This window comes from Numenius arquata, chromosome Z (genome assembly GCF_964106895.1).
Source record: "Numenius arquata chromosome Z, bNumArq3.hap1.1, whole genome shotgun sequence".
NCBI lineage: Eukaryota > Metazoa > Chordata > Aves > Charadriiformes > Scolopacidae > Numenius > Numenius arquata.
Window position 1 is genome coordinate 35,624,057 of NC_133616.1, and position 17,801 is coordinate 35,641,857.

At 36.4% G+C, this 17,801-nt stretch overlaps 1 protein-coding gene across 1 annotated transcript in view; it reads left to right on the forward strand.

The window, feature by feature from the left end:
• CCDC171 (coiled-coil domain containing 171) overlaps positions 1 to 17,801 on the forward strand; it is a 154,296-nt gene that overhangs the window by 27,787 nt on the left and 108,708 nt on the right. Inside the window, exons 8-10 of the mRNA XM_074166111.1 lie at positions 1,293 to 1,385; positions 2,770 to 2,930; positions 10,610 to 10,748. Of these exons, the coding sequence (XP_074022212.1) occupies positions 1,293 to 1,385; positions 2,770 to 2,930; positions 10,610 to 10,748 (393 nt within the window). The remainder of the gene's footprint in view (positions 1 to 1,292; positions 1,386 to 2,769; positions 2,931 to 10,609; positions 10,749 to 17,801) is intronic.

Below are 17,801 nucleotides of genomic sequence, written 5' to 3' on the forward strand. Positions count from 1 at the left end.
ATTTGTATAACCTTAATTATGCTTATGTTAAATGACTTTTTAATATTAATTCCTTTTTCTTGATCTCCCTGATTTAACTTGAAGCCAAGAGATATTTTGGGATGAATTTTTCTTTTCACTTCAGTTATCAGTTGAAGTGAAAAGATTTTTTTGATAGAAAAGTGTACGTAAAATTGCATGTGAACTTCCATTATAGCAGATCTGTAGTTACTGCTTTTGGTAAAAGTATTTTTCCAGATGAAATTCCGTGTCCAGACCTTTATTGGGATATATGTATCTGGTGATTGCTTTTGTGTTTATTGTAACTTGAAAGAATTTTTTTTCAGCTTGGGCCACTTAAAAAAAAAAAAAACCTTTGCAAAACTATAGACTACTACAACAACTTTTTTTTTGGCAATCCAAGTTTCCAAGTTCATTCTTAGCATAGTCATTTGCATTTTTTGCTTTCCTGAATGTTGTAAGAATGGGTGAGAAAAATGCAACAGTTTAATTCAGAGGATCCCATTTTGCTTAAACTATTTGCTTACACATGCATGTACAGGTGTTTTTTTTTGTGTAATGATATGTAGTAACTGACTAATGTAGTCAGGATATTTGTTAAAAGAGATCATGAATATCCTGATAGTTGCTGGAGAAAACCGTATCAAAATAGTCGCAGGCCAAGGAACGCAGCATAAAAAAAATACTAGGTTGGTGCTTTAAAACATTACAGAGTTTACAGATTCTTGTTGTAGGGAAGGTATGACTGGTTTAGGGCTGCAAGACTGCAAAGCAATCAGTTCTGGGCACCTTAATTGGAAATTAGGTCCCAAACCCAACATTTTTTTGAGCAATTCTGTGTCTTCTCTGTGCTTCATCTGTGTCTCATCACTGAAATTGTAGATAGTGTATTGATACCCCGTTGTATTTTGGAACATACAGGGTGTGGTTATGTTGCCCCAGGTGACAGCCTTGGTGAAAAAGCAAATAGTGAGGGAATAGGTAGAATATTTAATTTGGTCTTTCTGCTTTCTGACTGCAGCTGCAGTTTTCTTGATTGTAAAAAATGGAGCAATAACATAACACGGTATTAATTTCTTCAAGTAAATGGAAACTAATAACTTAATATTCTAGATATGTAAAAAATATATTCATATGTATTTCTTGGTGCGAGTTCTCACAGTTACAAAGTAGAAGTAGCTCAGATACATCAGGTTGGTGTATGGAATCCTAAGATATTGAATGAATAGAATAGTCTTTGTGTCATGTTTACCATCTCTCTGGACTTAAATTTCTTCCAAATGTACTTTTAGGCAGCTACAGTGAGAATAAAGAAACTGGAAGAAAACATTGAAGCAGAGAGAGCAGCACATTTGGAATCTAAATTCAATTCAGAGATCATCCAGGTAAACTTTTTATTAAATAATTTATACAAGTTTACAGTAAAACAGTTGATAATATTGTACAGATAAAATCTGCCAAAAAAGTTAAGACCACTCACTTACTTCTGTGAAAACACTGAACAGTTTGTTTGCAACAAGTGTAAAAATTGTAATAGCTAACATATAAAAGGAGAGAATAGAAAAATGCTTTTCAGAGAACATTACAGTTATTAGAATAAATAATAAACTTAAATGTCACATGTGCAAGTTTGAGAATTCCCACTAGCATTTCAACCGTGAGAGGAAAGGAAATGTTCACAATAGTTAAACACTATACTGCTGTTTAAATATCCTGCCCTGTATCTTTTGAATGGGCAATTAGAGCTATTTGGAGATACATTGCATACATCCAACTTCTCTAGGGGTGAGAGTTTAATGCATCCTGAAACTGCAGTTCCAAATGTAATTATTCAGAGTACATTTCATCTTCAAACAAAGTTATGATATCTACAGTTACCAGTAAAGATTGATTATATGAAAAAATGTGGCGTACATATACTTGAATATTAAATCTTTGTATTATTAAACTGCAGCACACGAGGTTTGACCCAGTAAGGCAGTTGTGGTTTATTTTAAAAAGCAAGTGAAAGTGAGAAAAATCTAGATGACAATTGCTTAGTAATCTTATACTTACTAGCAAGCCATTCACACTGGACTTTTGAAAAACTAAGCAAAAAAAATATTTTTGATTTTTTTTTCTTATTTTCTGAGCTACAAGAATAAGTATTGACATTCTTCAGTCAGTTATTTTCTTATTTGCATGATCTTCTCTATGTACAGGCACTTAAATTTTTTAAAGTGACAAATAAACCAGTAGAGAGGAAAGATTTCTTTTTCTTAACTTCCTTTCTCTACTTTTACAACATACAAAGGAACGGAGAGTATAACATTCCTTAAAGTTAGAGATTTATTTTTTACAGGTGAGTGACTGGTAAGGTTTTTTCCTTGTTCATATACATGAACAAGTTTCAAGTGTGCTTTATGTAACCTTTACTGTTAATCCCACACTTTCATGAGTCTAAAATAGACTCATAACTAATAGTTAAAAAATAGAATTCCCCGGGAAAACTTCAGTAATAACTAACTGAAAAAGGAAAAATCCACACAGCACTAAAGGAGAATAAAAGGTGCTTTTGATCAGCTTATCAATTTGTCTCCGTTTTGAACTGTGTGTATTAATACATTTTTACAAGTGTTCAGCGCTTTCTGTGTATATAGCTTCATATAGAATTAATAGAATATAGTTACCTATAAATCAGAACAGAACACAGAACAGAACACAGAACATTGTTAAAGATCATGATCATTTTTCCTAACTTGCTTTAATTGCTTTCTTATCACTTGGTAGTTAAGAATTCGAGACCTTGAAGGAGCTTTGCAGGTGGAAAAAGCCAGCCAAGCAGAAGCTCTTTCGGATTTAGAAATGATCAAGAAAGAGTTCAAAGAGGTAGAAAATGCATATGAGAGAGAAAAACACAGTGCCCAAGAGAACTTGGAAAAACTCAATGTGTAAGTTGCCTTTTAAATTTATTGTAAAATAGCAGTAGGCAGTTTCAGTACCACTTGAAGTTTACAGTCTATAATTTTCAGTCACTGGAAGACAACACAATCTGATGCAATTTCCTAAACCAAGCCAAGGTTAAGAACCTGATATTCCATTAATAACAGGTCCATATCAGTAACCATGCGTATTATGAGCAGGTAGGTAAAGTAATTGATCCATTATAGGTTATTTGCCGAAGAAAAATTTTGAAAACAATAGCTATGATAGAGTCCTGTCTCCCGTGGTGTTTGGGAGGAGTGTAGGAAAATATATGTAGCAGGTTTATAACAGATTTTTTTTTTTCTGTATACACTTACATTATTATGAAAACATTACTTTGCACTTCAGGGAGCTAGGTGAATCTTTAAGACTTCTGTCTAGAAGTTGTGTATAATTTATAGTGGATAATCTTTGTTTTCAGCTTTTGAATAATTGCAGAAAGCTTTAACTTAGTAACGAAAAATAGCAAAGTGAAGGGTGGGGTGAAGGGTGTGAGAGCAGGTGAAATTATTTGGGATTCCTTTCCGGCTCAGCACTGTCTAACTGTGTCTGTCAGACGTTTTTTGGAAGAACAGCTTTGTTATATTCCCCAAGCAGGTACAGGATGCACAGTACTGACTCTTCTTCCCTGACTGAATCAGGTGTATCTTGGGGTGAGAAAAAATCAGGAAGAAGAATGATTTTGGAAGATACAGAACTGAAGAGTAGGTGAAATAAAGGATGGTAGTAGGTGAAGTTTAGGGAAAGAGGAGGTTTAAGAAGGCTTAAAGTGGGTAGTGCACAGTGGGGGTGTGTGCTATTCTCAAGCCAGTAGAATGGGCTGGAAAAAGACAAAGCATGTCTTTTAGTCTAGGATTATATGGGTCTGTACACAAAGGTGTTTATGTTGACTTATTCATACAAGCAATAGTGGAGAACAAAAGAAACTGGTTTTCCTACAAGTTTGTGGGCCTGAGAGAGTCTTTATGCATGGCTACAGAGACACTTTTAGTTAGTTAGTTGAAACGTGCTGTATTATAAACACCTTAGAGCTCTTCATTAAAATAAGGCCAAAAGAAGTCTGAATGTAAGATTGCGCGTTTAGGTAAACCAGAGTCATATTAAAAAATTAAAGCTTTTTTCTCAAAGGAAATAATTTTTATGTTAAAAATTTGTGAAAATGTATGAAATACATTATGACCGTAATCTAATGGGATGCTTCAGGAAGACTGCAGTCTTCACTGCTGGGAAACTGAGTAAGCGTTTTTCAAGATTCTATATGGTGTTTCAAGATTCTATATAACATCAGTTAATTAAACTGTAATCTCATCCTGCCTGGTTGTTTTTTCTTTGAGCATGAGTTCTATGGCAGCAACATACATGGCACTAAAGTTATACCAAGTTCTTTGCCTTTCCTTGAACCAGAGAAAGCCTGTACTGTTGATTTGACATTTGATTTGTTTTTTGTTGTTTTGTTTTAAAAAAGCTCCTTTGTGTTCAAAACAGCCTTGTTCAGAGGAATGGCTGTTGGATCAGTAGTTTTATGTAACAAGTTACTTCTCACTGTAGGAGTTTTTCTTGTATGTAACTTCGTATTCTTAGAGAGAATATGGTTTGGTTTGGGTTTGTTGTTTTTTTGTTTGTTTGTTTTGTTTTTTTTTTTCCTGGTATGTTTCTGTATTCAAGTGGTCCAGAAAATACAGAAAATTCATGTTACAGATAAAATCTTTCTGTTCTCTTCAGACTTAAAAGTTTTCTTGAACTATTTTTCTTCCAGTGCTTATTCTTGGCCCATTTCTTCAGTTCTTCTAACATCTCGTATTCCAGGGTGCATCTTGATATTTGAGGTTAGAACAGCCAAATTTGCCATCCTCAAGTGACACACGGGGCTTTTTTAGGTTTTTTTTTGGCTAATGCCTGTTATGCTAGAGTAGTTTTTAGTCTAAAAAAAATTCTCCTGTCTTGTCAACATAGCTATCATAGCATGGCTTTCTGTAGTCATTCAGGAAGCTGTTAGCCTTCCAAGAATCTCCAGATACCATTTATTCCTTCCTTCTGGAAGTTTTGGGACTTTTTCTCCAGTTATTTCTGTCAAGCTCAAAAACTAGCCCTGGAATTGTACAAGCAGCTCATGTCTGTCCTTGTATCTGTTACTATGTCTCTTGCATTCTTAGAGAAAACAAGTGTGTCTGACCTGTAGCTTTTACTTCTGAAGTTCAAGGTAGTGAGATTAATGAACCACAGATACTGTCTAATTTAAGGGTGCAGTCAGTCCACCTGGGGAATTAATAGACTTGGAGAAATTGGATCTATAGCTTTTGAAAGTACTTAACTTTTGAAATGCAGAACTGCACTGGTTTTTATCTTTAGAGCTCTCTAGAAAATGAATGTGAGTCTGAACACATGGGTCATGTTCAGCTTGATGTAGTCACAAATGAAGAGTTAAAAATACAGAAGATTGCCCATTCTGATTTTATTATTTGATGTGAAATAAATGTGGAGTCATGAATTCTGCATAAATTAATTTTAAAAATACAATAACATATATAAGTACTACACATGCACCAAAACTGTAAACCACACATCATGCAAACATACTGGGTCCTGAAAGGAGTGTTAGAGCTTTACACTGGGAGTTACATATTGCTAAAACAATTTGATTCTCAGGGTTTCTACTATGTTTGGCATTTCAGTACTTTTATCTGTGCTCAGTAATAATTTTTAGTACAAGATCCTCTCACAAAGATTTCTTTTGGCCCCACAGAAAGTTCATAACATGTATGAGTTCCTCACATTTTTTTAGAACAATCTTGGTTGGTTGATTTCATCACACTAGACCCCAGTCTCCCAAAGTCTTATGCATGTGCACTTAAGTTTCCTTAACAAACAGTTTGTCAGAGCATTTCATTCTAGTTTCCCAGATGAGTAAAGACCTTTTTTCTCAGGAAGTAGTCTTAAGTGGGGTACCGCCTGCACATGGAATAATGCTATCCAATTGTTACCAAGTGGAGCTCCACTATCCCTTTAGGTGTTGAATGTGAGCACCCTTTCAACAGCACTGTATTTTTTCTAAACACTTAGAAATTGCCGTTTACGCTCCGCTAGGTTAGTGACAGAGATGTGAGTCTTTAAGGTCTGAATCATTCTATTATTAGTATCAATATGTTCTGAGGATCAAGGGGTGATAATAGAGATAAAATGTAAGTTAATTAGAAGCATTTTTGATAGTGACATTATCGTCTGTTTAGGAATTTTCCAAACCATTAGAACTGTTCTAGTTTTACCACAAGATCTGCTTTTTAAATTTTAAATTAGTTATGTTAGTTTAAAATTGTGAAAATCCATAAGTAGTAATTTTCCAGCTAAGTCTTTGAGAGACTCTTAAAGATGGTTTTCTGTATTAGATTATTCAGACTAGCATGTAACCAGATAATGGTTACATAGTGAATTACATTGCAACATTCAATAATGTTTTGTTCCTTGTGAGAATCTTTTATCTAGATATATGAAGCTGTTTCTTGGAGAAGCAAAGTTTTTTGTGTTTAGGGTAGTTCTGGTCCATAAAAATTAAGATTTTGGAAAAATGGGAACAACTCTTAAACAAAAACATTATCCTGAAAAAAAAAAAAAAAGAGTTGATTTTTAGGGATTATATTTCTTTGTCTGGAATTGCTATAGGAAGTACCTGAATATATATATTTGTTGTGGCTAAGAGTAGGACATAAGTTCTTACAGTTATGGTACCAGTTGCATTAGGGACTTTGATATTGGTGCTTATAGGGAAGTAAGTACTTGTGCTACTAAAACAAACAACAAGAACCTTAAACAGCCTTTCAGTTTTCCTCTAAGCTGGATAATTCTGTTCAACACTTCTTCCCAGGAAAGCAGATTTGCACTATGTTGATTCTTTTTTATTACAAAAAAAAGAATTTGTGCCTACTTAAAGCACCTGTTCTGTGTGTTATTTGGGTACAGAATAAACTTTGTCTAATATCCAAACAGCACTTTTCGCTACTTAAAATCATCTGTTGATTCAGGCAATTACTTCTAGCAGCTTCTGCCTACTGTTTTTTGAAAACAAATTATCTTCTCTGATTTCAGAGAAAACCTTTCTGTGAAAGTTAATGCAATTAAGCAGTTGGTGGTTTTGTTAATAGAGCCTGAAGAAGCAGAAGCAGGCTATCCTTACAATTTTGTTAGTCCAGACTCCTAAATTTCCAGAGCTCAATAAAGATAGGTAGTGAAGGTCAAGCTTTATCTCAGATGGACATCAATATACTCAGTTCCCTTGAAGTAATTGCATGGGGTGGGCATGTACTGCCTCGTCTGTTTCCTGTGCCCTTTTTAGTCTTTGAAGCATACAACTACCAGTAACATTGGTGAATATCAGTGATTGCTTTCACGGGATCCCTTCAGAGAGAATACAAGAGCCTTTGATCTACTTACCTTTGAAGGCTGTGGTCCTTGGACTCCAGACAATGTCAGGAGCCTGGCTTTTCTTTTAAGCCATGATTTGGCATCCTAACGTATTTTCCCTTTTTCTGGAGGAGTCCCATGAGTTTGTCTTTAAGCCTTAGTCTTTGGAAAGTCTTCGAGAATTTCATTTGTTGTGCTAGAACACTTGTATGACTTTTTAGCTGGACTTGATGTAGCGTAAATGTTACCAAAGTCAGAAGCTGTTCAAAGCTGTTAGAATTTATTTTCTCAGAAAAAGATGGTTATAATAACTGAAACCAAGCAATCAGGCTTTTCTGGGTTGCATAATTTATTAATTAGTTCTGAATCCAATAGCACTATGTAAGTTGGAAGCAACATGGGATTTGGGTCTCCATGTGAATTTACTTTTCTTGAGGATTGAGAGAGCATGACATAGAATAAATTGAAACTGCTTTTGCTGTGTTTCTGAAAGCTGTGGGAGTAGAAGCTACTTTGGGGGACTGAAACAGGCAAGTTATTTAAGAGTAAGAAGTAACCATCTACAGCTAAAAGAAAAAAATATCAGCCAGGCTGAAGCAGAAGCACATAGGTATTTGGAGGACTGATAAAGTAGTCCTTCAGCTGAGAAGATGTGTTGATCTTTAAGAAGTAAGTCAAAGTCAGGAAGACACAATATTGATTCAAAAGTTTCAAAGTCGGAAGAATGTTGAGCTCTTTGTATTAATTTCAGATCTAGTGATACCGAAGTGATAGGAGAAGCGAGAAAGAAATGAGAGACACTTGGATGTTCCTACTGATAAGAGTTACATCAAAGAATAATTCAGGGATTGCAGGAGATCTATAGTCCAACCTCCTGCTTAAACCAGAATCAGCTATGAGATCAGGTTGTTCAGGCCTTCGTCCAGTTAGGTCTTGAAAACCTTCAAGAATGGAGATGGCAGTCCCTCTCTGGGAACCTGTTCCGCTATCTGTTGTTAAGGTGGAAAAAATTTCTCCTTGTCTGAACCTCTGTGGATTCAATTTGTCACTGTTGTCTCCTGTCCTCTAGCCATACATTGCTGTGAAGTGACTGGCTGCATCATCTTGATAACCTCCTTTTAGATATTGGGGGGCCTGTTATACCCCCTGAAGTTACCTCTTCCCCACCTGAACATACCAACTTCCCTCAGTTCTTATACGTACTTCAGCCCCTGACCATGTTGGTGACCCTCCCCTGAGCTCACTCCAACTTTTTTCCTGTGTCATGGGGGAGGTGTGTGCTTAAAACTGGTCATTATCCTAGATGTGTTGTAATAAGCCCCAAATAAAAGGTGATTAATCACTTCCCTTGATCTTCTGGCTATGCTACTACTAATACAGCCCAGGATGGTCTTAGCTGCCTCTGCTTGTATGCTATGCTGCTGATTTGTGGCTAGCCTCCTGTCTACCAACATTACCAGGTCCTTTTTCAGCATAGTTGCTCCTGAGCCACTTACCAGCCATATCACTGCAGAGGCTCTTGCTTCCTAAATTCAGATCTTTGCATGTGTCCTTGTTGAATCTCAGAAGGTTCATGCTGGCCTATTCCTCCTCCCTGTCTAGGTCCTAGGGAATGGCAGCCCTTCTCTTGAGGGTATCAATTGTGTTGTGTTGTGATCTGTCCCCACCCAGTTCAGTTACCTGCAAACTTGGTGAGATTGCACTCTTGGCCTAATTCAGGTGATGGATAAAGATGTTAAATGGACTCTAATACAGACTCCTACATTATTCCACCTGTCACCAGCCACTACCATCTGATCTTATATCAAAACATTTTTATCAATGTTGTAGTTCACATGTCTAGACTGAAGTCCTAAGTTGGCTATAAAAATACTGTGTGAGACAGTGCCAAAAGCCTTGCTCAGGTTAAGTTATATTTAACCTACTTGCTTCCCTTTAGTCCACAGATCTGGTTACTTCATTGTGGAATATAACTGTTTTGGCCAGACATGATTTAGCTTTGATAAACCCTCACTGATTGTTCCAAATCACCTTTTTTCTCTTTCTTCAGCCCAGAAATTTCTTCAAAGAGGACTTGCTTGATGACCTTCTGGGGACTGAAATGAAGCTCCCTGGTCTATAGTTCCTTGCCTTATCCTTTTGCCCTTTTAAGAAGGTCAAGGTGTGACGTTTGCCTTTTTCCATTTGCCAGGGACCTCCCCCAATCTCTGTGACCTTTCAAAGATGATAATGAGCAGCCTTGCTGTCACACTGGCCAGCTTTGTCAGAACCTTTGAGCGTAGGTGAGCTGGCCACTTCAATTCCTATGGGTTAAGTTCTTACAAGTAATCCTGGACTCAATCCTTACCTACTGCTAGCAATTGTTCTCTTTGAGCCTTTTTACTGATCGTAGAGTCTTAGGAGACCTTGTCAGGGAAGACTGAGGCAAAAAGGCATTGAGTGTTGTGACCTTCGCTATGCCTGCTGTTGATAAATTAACTGGTCTGTGTAGAAGCAGGTCTGTATTTTTTTTCTTGCACTGATGTAGTGGTAAAATCTTTTCTTGTTGTCTTTGTCATCCTTGGCAAACATCAATTCTAGGTGAGCTTTTGGCTTTCCTGACACCATGACTACATACTGAGGCAATCTTTCTAAATTATTCCTTGGATTCCTGTCCCTGCTTCTGTCTCCTGTTGTTTGGCCTTCTGGCTTTCTCATGAGTTGGCTATTTAGCCACGCCAGGCTCTTTATTAATCTGCTTTCCTAAGTACCATGAGGACTGATACAGTACAAGAACTGTTTAAAATTTTGGGAACAGTCTGCTGGTGGAAAAAATTGAAGTCATGCCATTCTGAGTAGAATGTAGTCAGGTTCAGTCAACTTTAGGAGCACACTTTGTACTTAAAATCAGGGTTGATTATGCAAGATGTGACATGGTCTTTCTGAAGAGAGCTATTGTGTTAATTAAAATATGATGAATTCTGTTTATTATATGTAATTTGGGGGCCATATCCAAATGATGAAATGAATTTGTGACTGGAAGCCTAACACAAGCATTGGTAACTGAAAAGAACATAAGCACTTCTTGAAAAGCCTTTCTTAGAAGGAATATATAACTTTCTTCAGTTAAAAAAAAAGAAAAAAAAAACTTCAGAAACCATATAATGTACTAACATGATATGTGCCATATCAATTGATTATCTTCAGAAGTATGTAGTAGACTTAACAAAAGTATTTTCAATAAAAATGTTCTAATGCTGAAACTTTACAGATTAGAAAGAGAGTACGTCTCCACAAACAAGCAAATGAATGAGAAGATTGAAGAAAAGAAGAAGGTAATTAAAGAGCTCTCTGAGAGACTAGGGAATAGTGAAAAAATCTACCGAGAATTACAGGAGGAATTTGCAATGGTAAGACAAAAGGCCTGTGGCAATAATTGTTTAGGGTTTTTTAAACATGCTGTGAACATAATCTGCATTTGCTGTGCTGAGCTGTGGAAGAACTCTGCCATCGTGTTACTCTGCTTTTACTTATGTTACTTTGTTTTGTAAAACATGGGTAAATACAGCTAATACACTGGAGAAGCTAATTTGAAAATGTATTTTAAGTGGTACACCGTGTATTTAACTGAAGAGTTATTTGCACCAAATGATTATTTTAAAAGTATGGCTATGAGTAAAGAGTAACTTGTGTTTGCATTCCTAGGAAAGAAGGCAATTTGTAGATGTGGATTATGATTCCTTGTGGAGAATGTTCCATCTTTCTACCCAAGCCTTTTTCTTCTCCAGGCTTTAATACCTACCATTGTAGGCTTGTTTATTTCTATTTCACATAACATTTTGTTTTTAGTGGAAGCATTTAGCTGTAAAAATTGTTGAAAATTGCTTATTTGAAGGTGACAAAGCAGAGGGATTTTTTTTATTGTTGTTTTGGTGTGGATTTGGCATATTGGATGTATTTTACTGGATTATTTTCTGAAATCTTTCTTCTTTTTTATGACCAGTTGGGGTCTTCCCACTGTCTCTATCCACCTCTACTTTGAGTAACAGTTTTGCCATACTGTTGCATAGCAGCAGGGAGAAAGCAAAGATCTTAGGATATCCAGAAAACCTTTCCTCCTTCCATTGTGTAGCAGTATTTGTAGTATTTCTATACTTAGCCCATGTAAACTGCTTTTGATGCTGGCTTGCAGACTTCTCCCCTTTCTCTCTCTTGGAGCTGTGAGTATGGAGGGTCAATGTGATCTGTTACCTGCTGCTGACAGGCATTGTGCTAGCCAGTGAGCAGTATCGGAGACCCACATCAGATGATCTTCAGACTTGTTGATGTCTTCTGTTCAGCTGATGGAGTTATTCCACACATTATTTTAGTGTTACGCACTTCCCAGACAGATTGGTAACTAATAAATTGAAGAAAAATCAATTCAAAACCCTCCTCTTCCTTCTGGGAGAATCACAGCTTCTTCCATGCAAACATTAATGTATTAAAATGCATTTACTAGCTTAGTTAACCTGGAAAATTCATCTTATCAGGCACAAAAAGAGTAAAAAGAGACAAAAGCAACTGTGTCCCCTAACTGCAGTCAGTAATGATTGCTATTTATAAATATAAAATACAATTCCAAGCTGAAAATTTTCTACTAGGAACCTTAAGCACTGTTGCTGTGATACGAATTTTCCTTTTCATTTTGTATTCCTTAGTAAAATGTATGTTATACCTGACAAAACTTCAGGACAAAATTCTGTTCATGATCAAGGTTTCTGGTAATGGCAACAGTATTAAATGGTGTACTCAAAATGAACATTACATTACTGAAAGGTAAAAAGCAGAATAGATTGTCTCAGTTAGAAGAACTGTCTTATTCATGGAACTGATTGTTTTAATTGTTTTACTGGAACGATTTTGAACCACAAGATTGTCTTGAACAGGTAATAAAAATACTCATTTTCTGAGGAGTTGTATTAGTGGTCCCCTACGGGATTAGATTTTTATCACCTTGGATGGCTCTGTATTTTTCCTGAAGACTTTTGTGTTTGTTAGGGAAGCAGGAGTGCCTGTGTGTGGTCTTGTTTACTCAGTCTGGACAGCTTTTTGTTATTTTTCTTCCCAAAATGAAAAAGCAGAAGACTCTAGCAGAAACTAAGTAGAGATAACATTTCGTATGCTGTTTCTAGGCTTCCATATACCTGTACTAAAATTGTGTGAAAATGTCAGTGTGTTCTCTTGCCTTCATTTCCCCTTCTTGCTTTCTTGATCTATTCATTACTTCCTTGTATTTTATACTATTGTTAGACATTCTCAATATGTCCTTTCTGCTCCAGTCTGATAATCTTATATTGGTTTATCACTGTACTGCTGTAATCCAAGTTACTGTTTTTGTTTGTTAAATATTTGGGAAATATAAACAAACCAGTGAAGGCTCTTTGTTTTCAGAGAAGCAGACTTATGCAGGGATGAAATACATTCTTTGGAAACTCTATATGAGAAAGAAGAATTTTTTTTTTATGGTTTAGCTGAATGTATAGTAAAGTAGTTATGCTGCTTTTAATTTTAAATATCAGCATGTGGCAGAAGTTTGCCAGAAATTTGCATGGATCAAATGTGATAGGTTCTGTTGGTATCAAACAAAAGTGCTTACGAATGTTCAGCATGAGCAGGCTCTCAAGATTTCCATTATGTTTTTCTGAGGAAATTGATCTCAGGCTTGTCGTTATTTCCAGCTAGGGTTTTTAGAAATTCTTCGCTTGAAGAATAGGAATTTGGAAGAATGGCCATTGTAATTCAGAACTTGTTTTAAGTTGAAACAGCCCCAGCTGTATTCTTGCCCCATGGAAAGAATAAGCGTTGTCTTTAATAGTTTTTAAAGTTACTCAGGATATTTACATTTCTGGCACCTAATAGCGGGTGATCTTTAATTCTTAGTACTGGACAAGCGGGAGAACATTGAACCTTTATTTTATGAGAAATATATATTGAAATTTGGTGAACTTGCTAATTCACCGGAATGCATGTAAGGAAATGGAAGTAATTAAAAATAGTGTATTTTAGTATAAATTCCTTTAATTTGGAAGAACTGTGTATTCATTTCCCTCCCTTTGTATAGATCTTATCAGGAGTAGCATAATTATTGTTTAAGTAGTGTTAATAGATTACACCAAGAGCCTGTCTTTTTCTGCCTGGCATATAAGTCTTTCTCATACAGCCATGCACTGTATATATCTCACCTGTCTGTAGCAGCCTTGCAGATTATCATGAGCTGGAAGTCAGAACAGAAGTGTTTGAGAATCTAGTTCCTGGACATAGGCATTAACCACCGTTCTTTAACAGAAGTGTCTTAAGTATAGACTGAACACCCTAAAGATTATGGTTCTGTTCTACAAATTCTGTGGAGCAGAATCTGTTACTCGGTGGCAAAGACGTAAATCTCATCTGGGTGATTTATTGTGAGCAGAGATTTTTCTTTAAATTTAAAAAAACCTGAGATGCAGTCTTCATTAATTTTGTGCTAATTGTTGTTAAATGTTATGTTCCCTTGATTTTCGTTTTGCTTGCCTTAACTCAGGGGTGGAATGTTTCTACCCAGATGCTACTTCTGTTATTGTCCTAGTTTAAGGGACCAATCAGTCTGAAGCATGTACTTAAATGATCTTCTACAAAGAAACCAATTCTGTAATTTATTCTGTAGGTGGAGAGGCCACTCAAGCTGTGACATCCCAGCGTTTGAAGACAGGCATGTAAAAATTGCTTTTAAAGTTGCCAGTTCTTCAGAAATTTTCTGACTAAAAAACAACCAAACCCCCAAAACCAAAGTGACACTTTGTGACATTCTCTCTCACCAAAAGGTTGTTGCAACTCTCTCTTTAGGGGGCTAAAATAGTTCCATATAAATCTGAGCAATTTTGATTAGCTTTTTTTCAGGTGAGGTTATTTCATCAAACCAGGACCGTGAGTAAAACCGAGACACTAAATTTCTTGAGAAATTGTATTTAATTTACACATGGCTAGACGCTTTTTAAAAACCCCTCTATAGACTTCAGAAAATTCTAGTAATATAAGAAAATAAAGAAACTCTATTAAGTATTCAATAGTTAGATAACTTGAGCAAAAATAAATAGTAGCCTAAGGAGGAAGATTGTCACTGAAGCTTTTGTTTTGTTTTTTAGACTGCAATTTATGCCTGATTGCTTAAAATTTGTGCCACTATTCTGCTAATACAGAATATCACTCAAGTAAAACTCATTTTTTGCTAACTGTGGAGCAGTCATTTGGAGCCTTTTTCTATAAATGCTTTGGTTTTGTTGCCCCAGGGTCATGCCTGGTAAACATTCTGATGCTTTTGTAAAGAACTCACCCAAATGCTTTTCAAGGAGTATCTGAACATACTGCCTTTTGGTGGCTGTGTGGGTAGTTCTGGCTGTGGCATTTGCTCTGCCATCGTCAGGTGGGATTTTTACTCAGTCTGAGTGGGTGGATTACTCTGTGTGCAAGACAGTCACGCAGGAAAATCCCTGTAACTGTAAACAAGATAGAGAAAGCTCCTCTTGGAATAATGGCAGTTTGCTGCAGAACTGGACCCCAGTTGCCTGCATAATAGTGCTGGGGTTTTAATAAGTTAATTTTGAAAAGTCCTTGAACTCCTGTCTACATGTTTTTTTTAAAAATGCTACTGAACTTCAGATACAGGACCACATCAGGTCATGTGGGTTATTCTGGAAGTATGCATAGAATTTGCATTTATTTTATTCAACAATAGCTTTTGGAAAATGCTGAAAAATCAATGGGATGTCATTTCTGTCCCGGAACAGGTGGTGGAATGATACCAAAATTGGATACTGGTGGTTAAGGAAAATACCTCTGCAACCAAGGTAGTAGGGAATTGCCCAGATAAATGTAAATAACCTAATTCTGGAAGATTAGTGTAATTCTGACAGTGGTTTATCAGTAGGTTTTCCTAGTAATTCTGGTTATTCTTATGGATAAGGATACAAAGCATTTGGAAAAAAGATTTTCTCCTGGTTGGAGCATCGGTACTTGTATTGAAAAGTACTTGGCTTCTATTTTTAATTTCTTTAAAAGTGCAGTTGTGTTTAAAAATTGATGGTTAAGTAAGTATGTTGCCAAATGCATTTTTCTACCAAAAATTCTTTTGTCCTCAAGGGATATTTTGTGATAATAGGGGCCTTCTTAAGGATATGAAGTTTGACTTGGGGAAGCATTGTATATGCTACAATTCAGCATGTATTCTGGGTTCAGAAAGTATGACTTTGCTCACATATTGTTTGGTTTCTGGCCTCCTATTCTGAATATTTTGTGAGGGAAGGAATTGCTTTTTGGGGGTATAGGAAATACTCCTAATATATTTTGAGAATTTTAAATTCTCAAGTGTTCATGCAAACTTCCTAAGAAGGCTTTATCACTGATTCCTGAAGGCAGGTTCTACCAGTAGAGACTGAGGTGAAAAAGGCATTGAGAAGGCCTTTTCTGCATTCTTGTTACCAGATCCCCTGCCCCATTCAGCAGTGGGTCCACATTTTGCCTGGTCTTCCGTTTGCTGGTGATGTATTTTAGGAAGCCTTTTCTATTGCCCTTCACATCCCTTGCCAGATCAACTTCAGGCGGATTTTGGCTTTCCTGAGCATATCCCTCCATGCTTGGACGGCATCTGTATTTCTTCCAGGTCACCTATGCCTGCTTCCATCTCCTTTATGCTTCCTGTTATTTGAATTAAGTCAGGAGCTCCTTGTACATCCATACAGGCCTCCTGCTGTCTCTGATGTTCAAGGTCATTTTCAAGGATCACCTCCAAGGTCAGGAATGGTTCATCCCAACATGCAGGAAAGTCAAGCAAAGTCAGTAGAAGGCTTACTTTACAAGTGTTCTTTCACCTGTTTCTACTAATTGTGGTCTGCGAAGCAAACTCTAAGTAAAGGCTTTAGCACTTTGTCACCTGATTTCCCTTTTGAAGTAATTTAGGGAACACTCACACCAGTACCTTTCCAGTAATTCTACAGGAATGGCGTCCCCTAACACAAACATGACGGTGGATGGAGTTGCTGAGAGGGATGTAATCTCATCTCCTGAAATAGTTGGATCTGGCAGAAGATCTCTTTCAGCAGCTGCAATTGATTATGTTTGACTTCTACACTTGTGGACTCCATTGTTTTTTCCAAAGTAAATAGTTATGTATACTTGCTGTATTTCTTCAAACTGAAAAAAGGAAAACTAAGAGAGTTACAGCTACTGCCACAAACTATCAAATGGGTGGTTACGGAGAAGATGGAGCTACAGTCTCCTAGAACTGTGCAGTGAAAGTATGAGAGAAAACAGAAGTTTTAGAAAGGGAAATTCTAATCACGTGTAAGGGAAAAAAATCAACTTCATAGTGAGCGTTGTGAGATACTGGAGCAGGTTGCCTGGAGGGGTTGTTGAAACTCCATCCTTGAGGATACTCAAAACTTGGCTGGACAAGGCTCTGAGCAATCTAACCTGACTTCAAGCACAGCCCTGCTTTGAGTGGGGAGTGGGACCAGATGACTTCCAGAGATCCTGTCAGCTTAAATTATTCCATGATTTTATGACTCTACACATTCTTATTAGATACCTGTCAGTGAGACATAAGAAATTAGATCGATATGTTCAGGCCCTTTTGGACTCTTAACCTGTGCCTGGTTTTCCAGCACTGTAGTTTACAGTACATTTCTTCAATTTCTAATAATGGGGACAGTGATTGAAAATGGGAGTTAGAAAAAAAAATACTAAATAATTTTCAGCTTAATTATAGAGAAACTGGCTAGTCCAAGGAATTTCCTTTTGATCTTTATTGCTGTTGAAAAAGAGACTGAAATTGGCTTAGGGAGGGTAGATGCAGTTAGCAAATAAAGCACAGAGAAATGGTGAAGCTGAGTAAACTGGAATATACTGACTAAATTGTGGTAAATTAATTAAACCAAATGAAAAAATTGCATGAGGAGATGGAAAAAAACTTCTCACATTTGACTTTTCCATGCGAAAAGGTTTTTCTGGGAAAATTTAGTCTGACCTTGTCTGTGCTGAAGTGGTTTATGTGAAAAGAGTATTTATTTTATTGTGATGCTGATCATATTGATGTATTTTCTTATTTGTAATATGTGAGGTCTTTGAGATTATATCAGTACACAACAGTAAATTTTTTTAATGTGTTTGTATCCCATAAAATATTTTTACTGGAGCTCAGCAATTACAAGCTCTATTTATATAGATAATCTTATAAAGGAAAAATTAAAACTTAGTTATTTTTGAATATACAGAAGTGGTTTGGAAATCCTTTATGAAGTGTAGTGCAAACTCTCACACAAGGAAAGGCGTGTAAATGCTACAGGGGACCTAACATTGAAATACACATATGAATAATATATTAGTTGATATACAGTACATATAATTAGAATTGAAAGAGTAAAGCAAATTTATAAAATATTTAAGCTGAA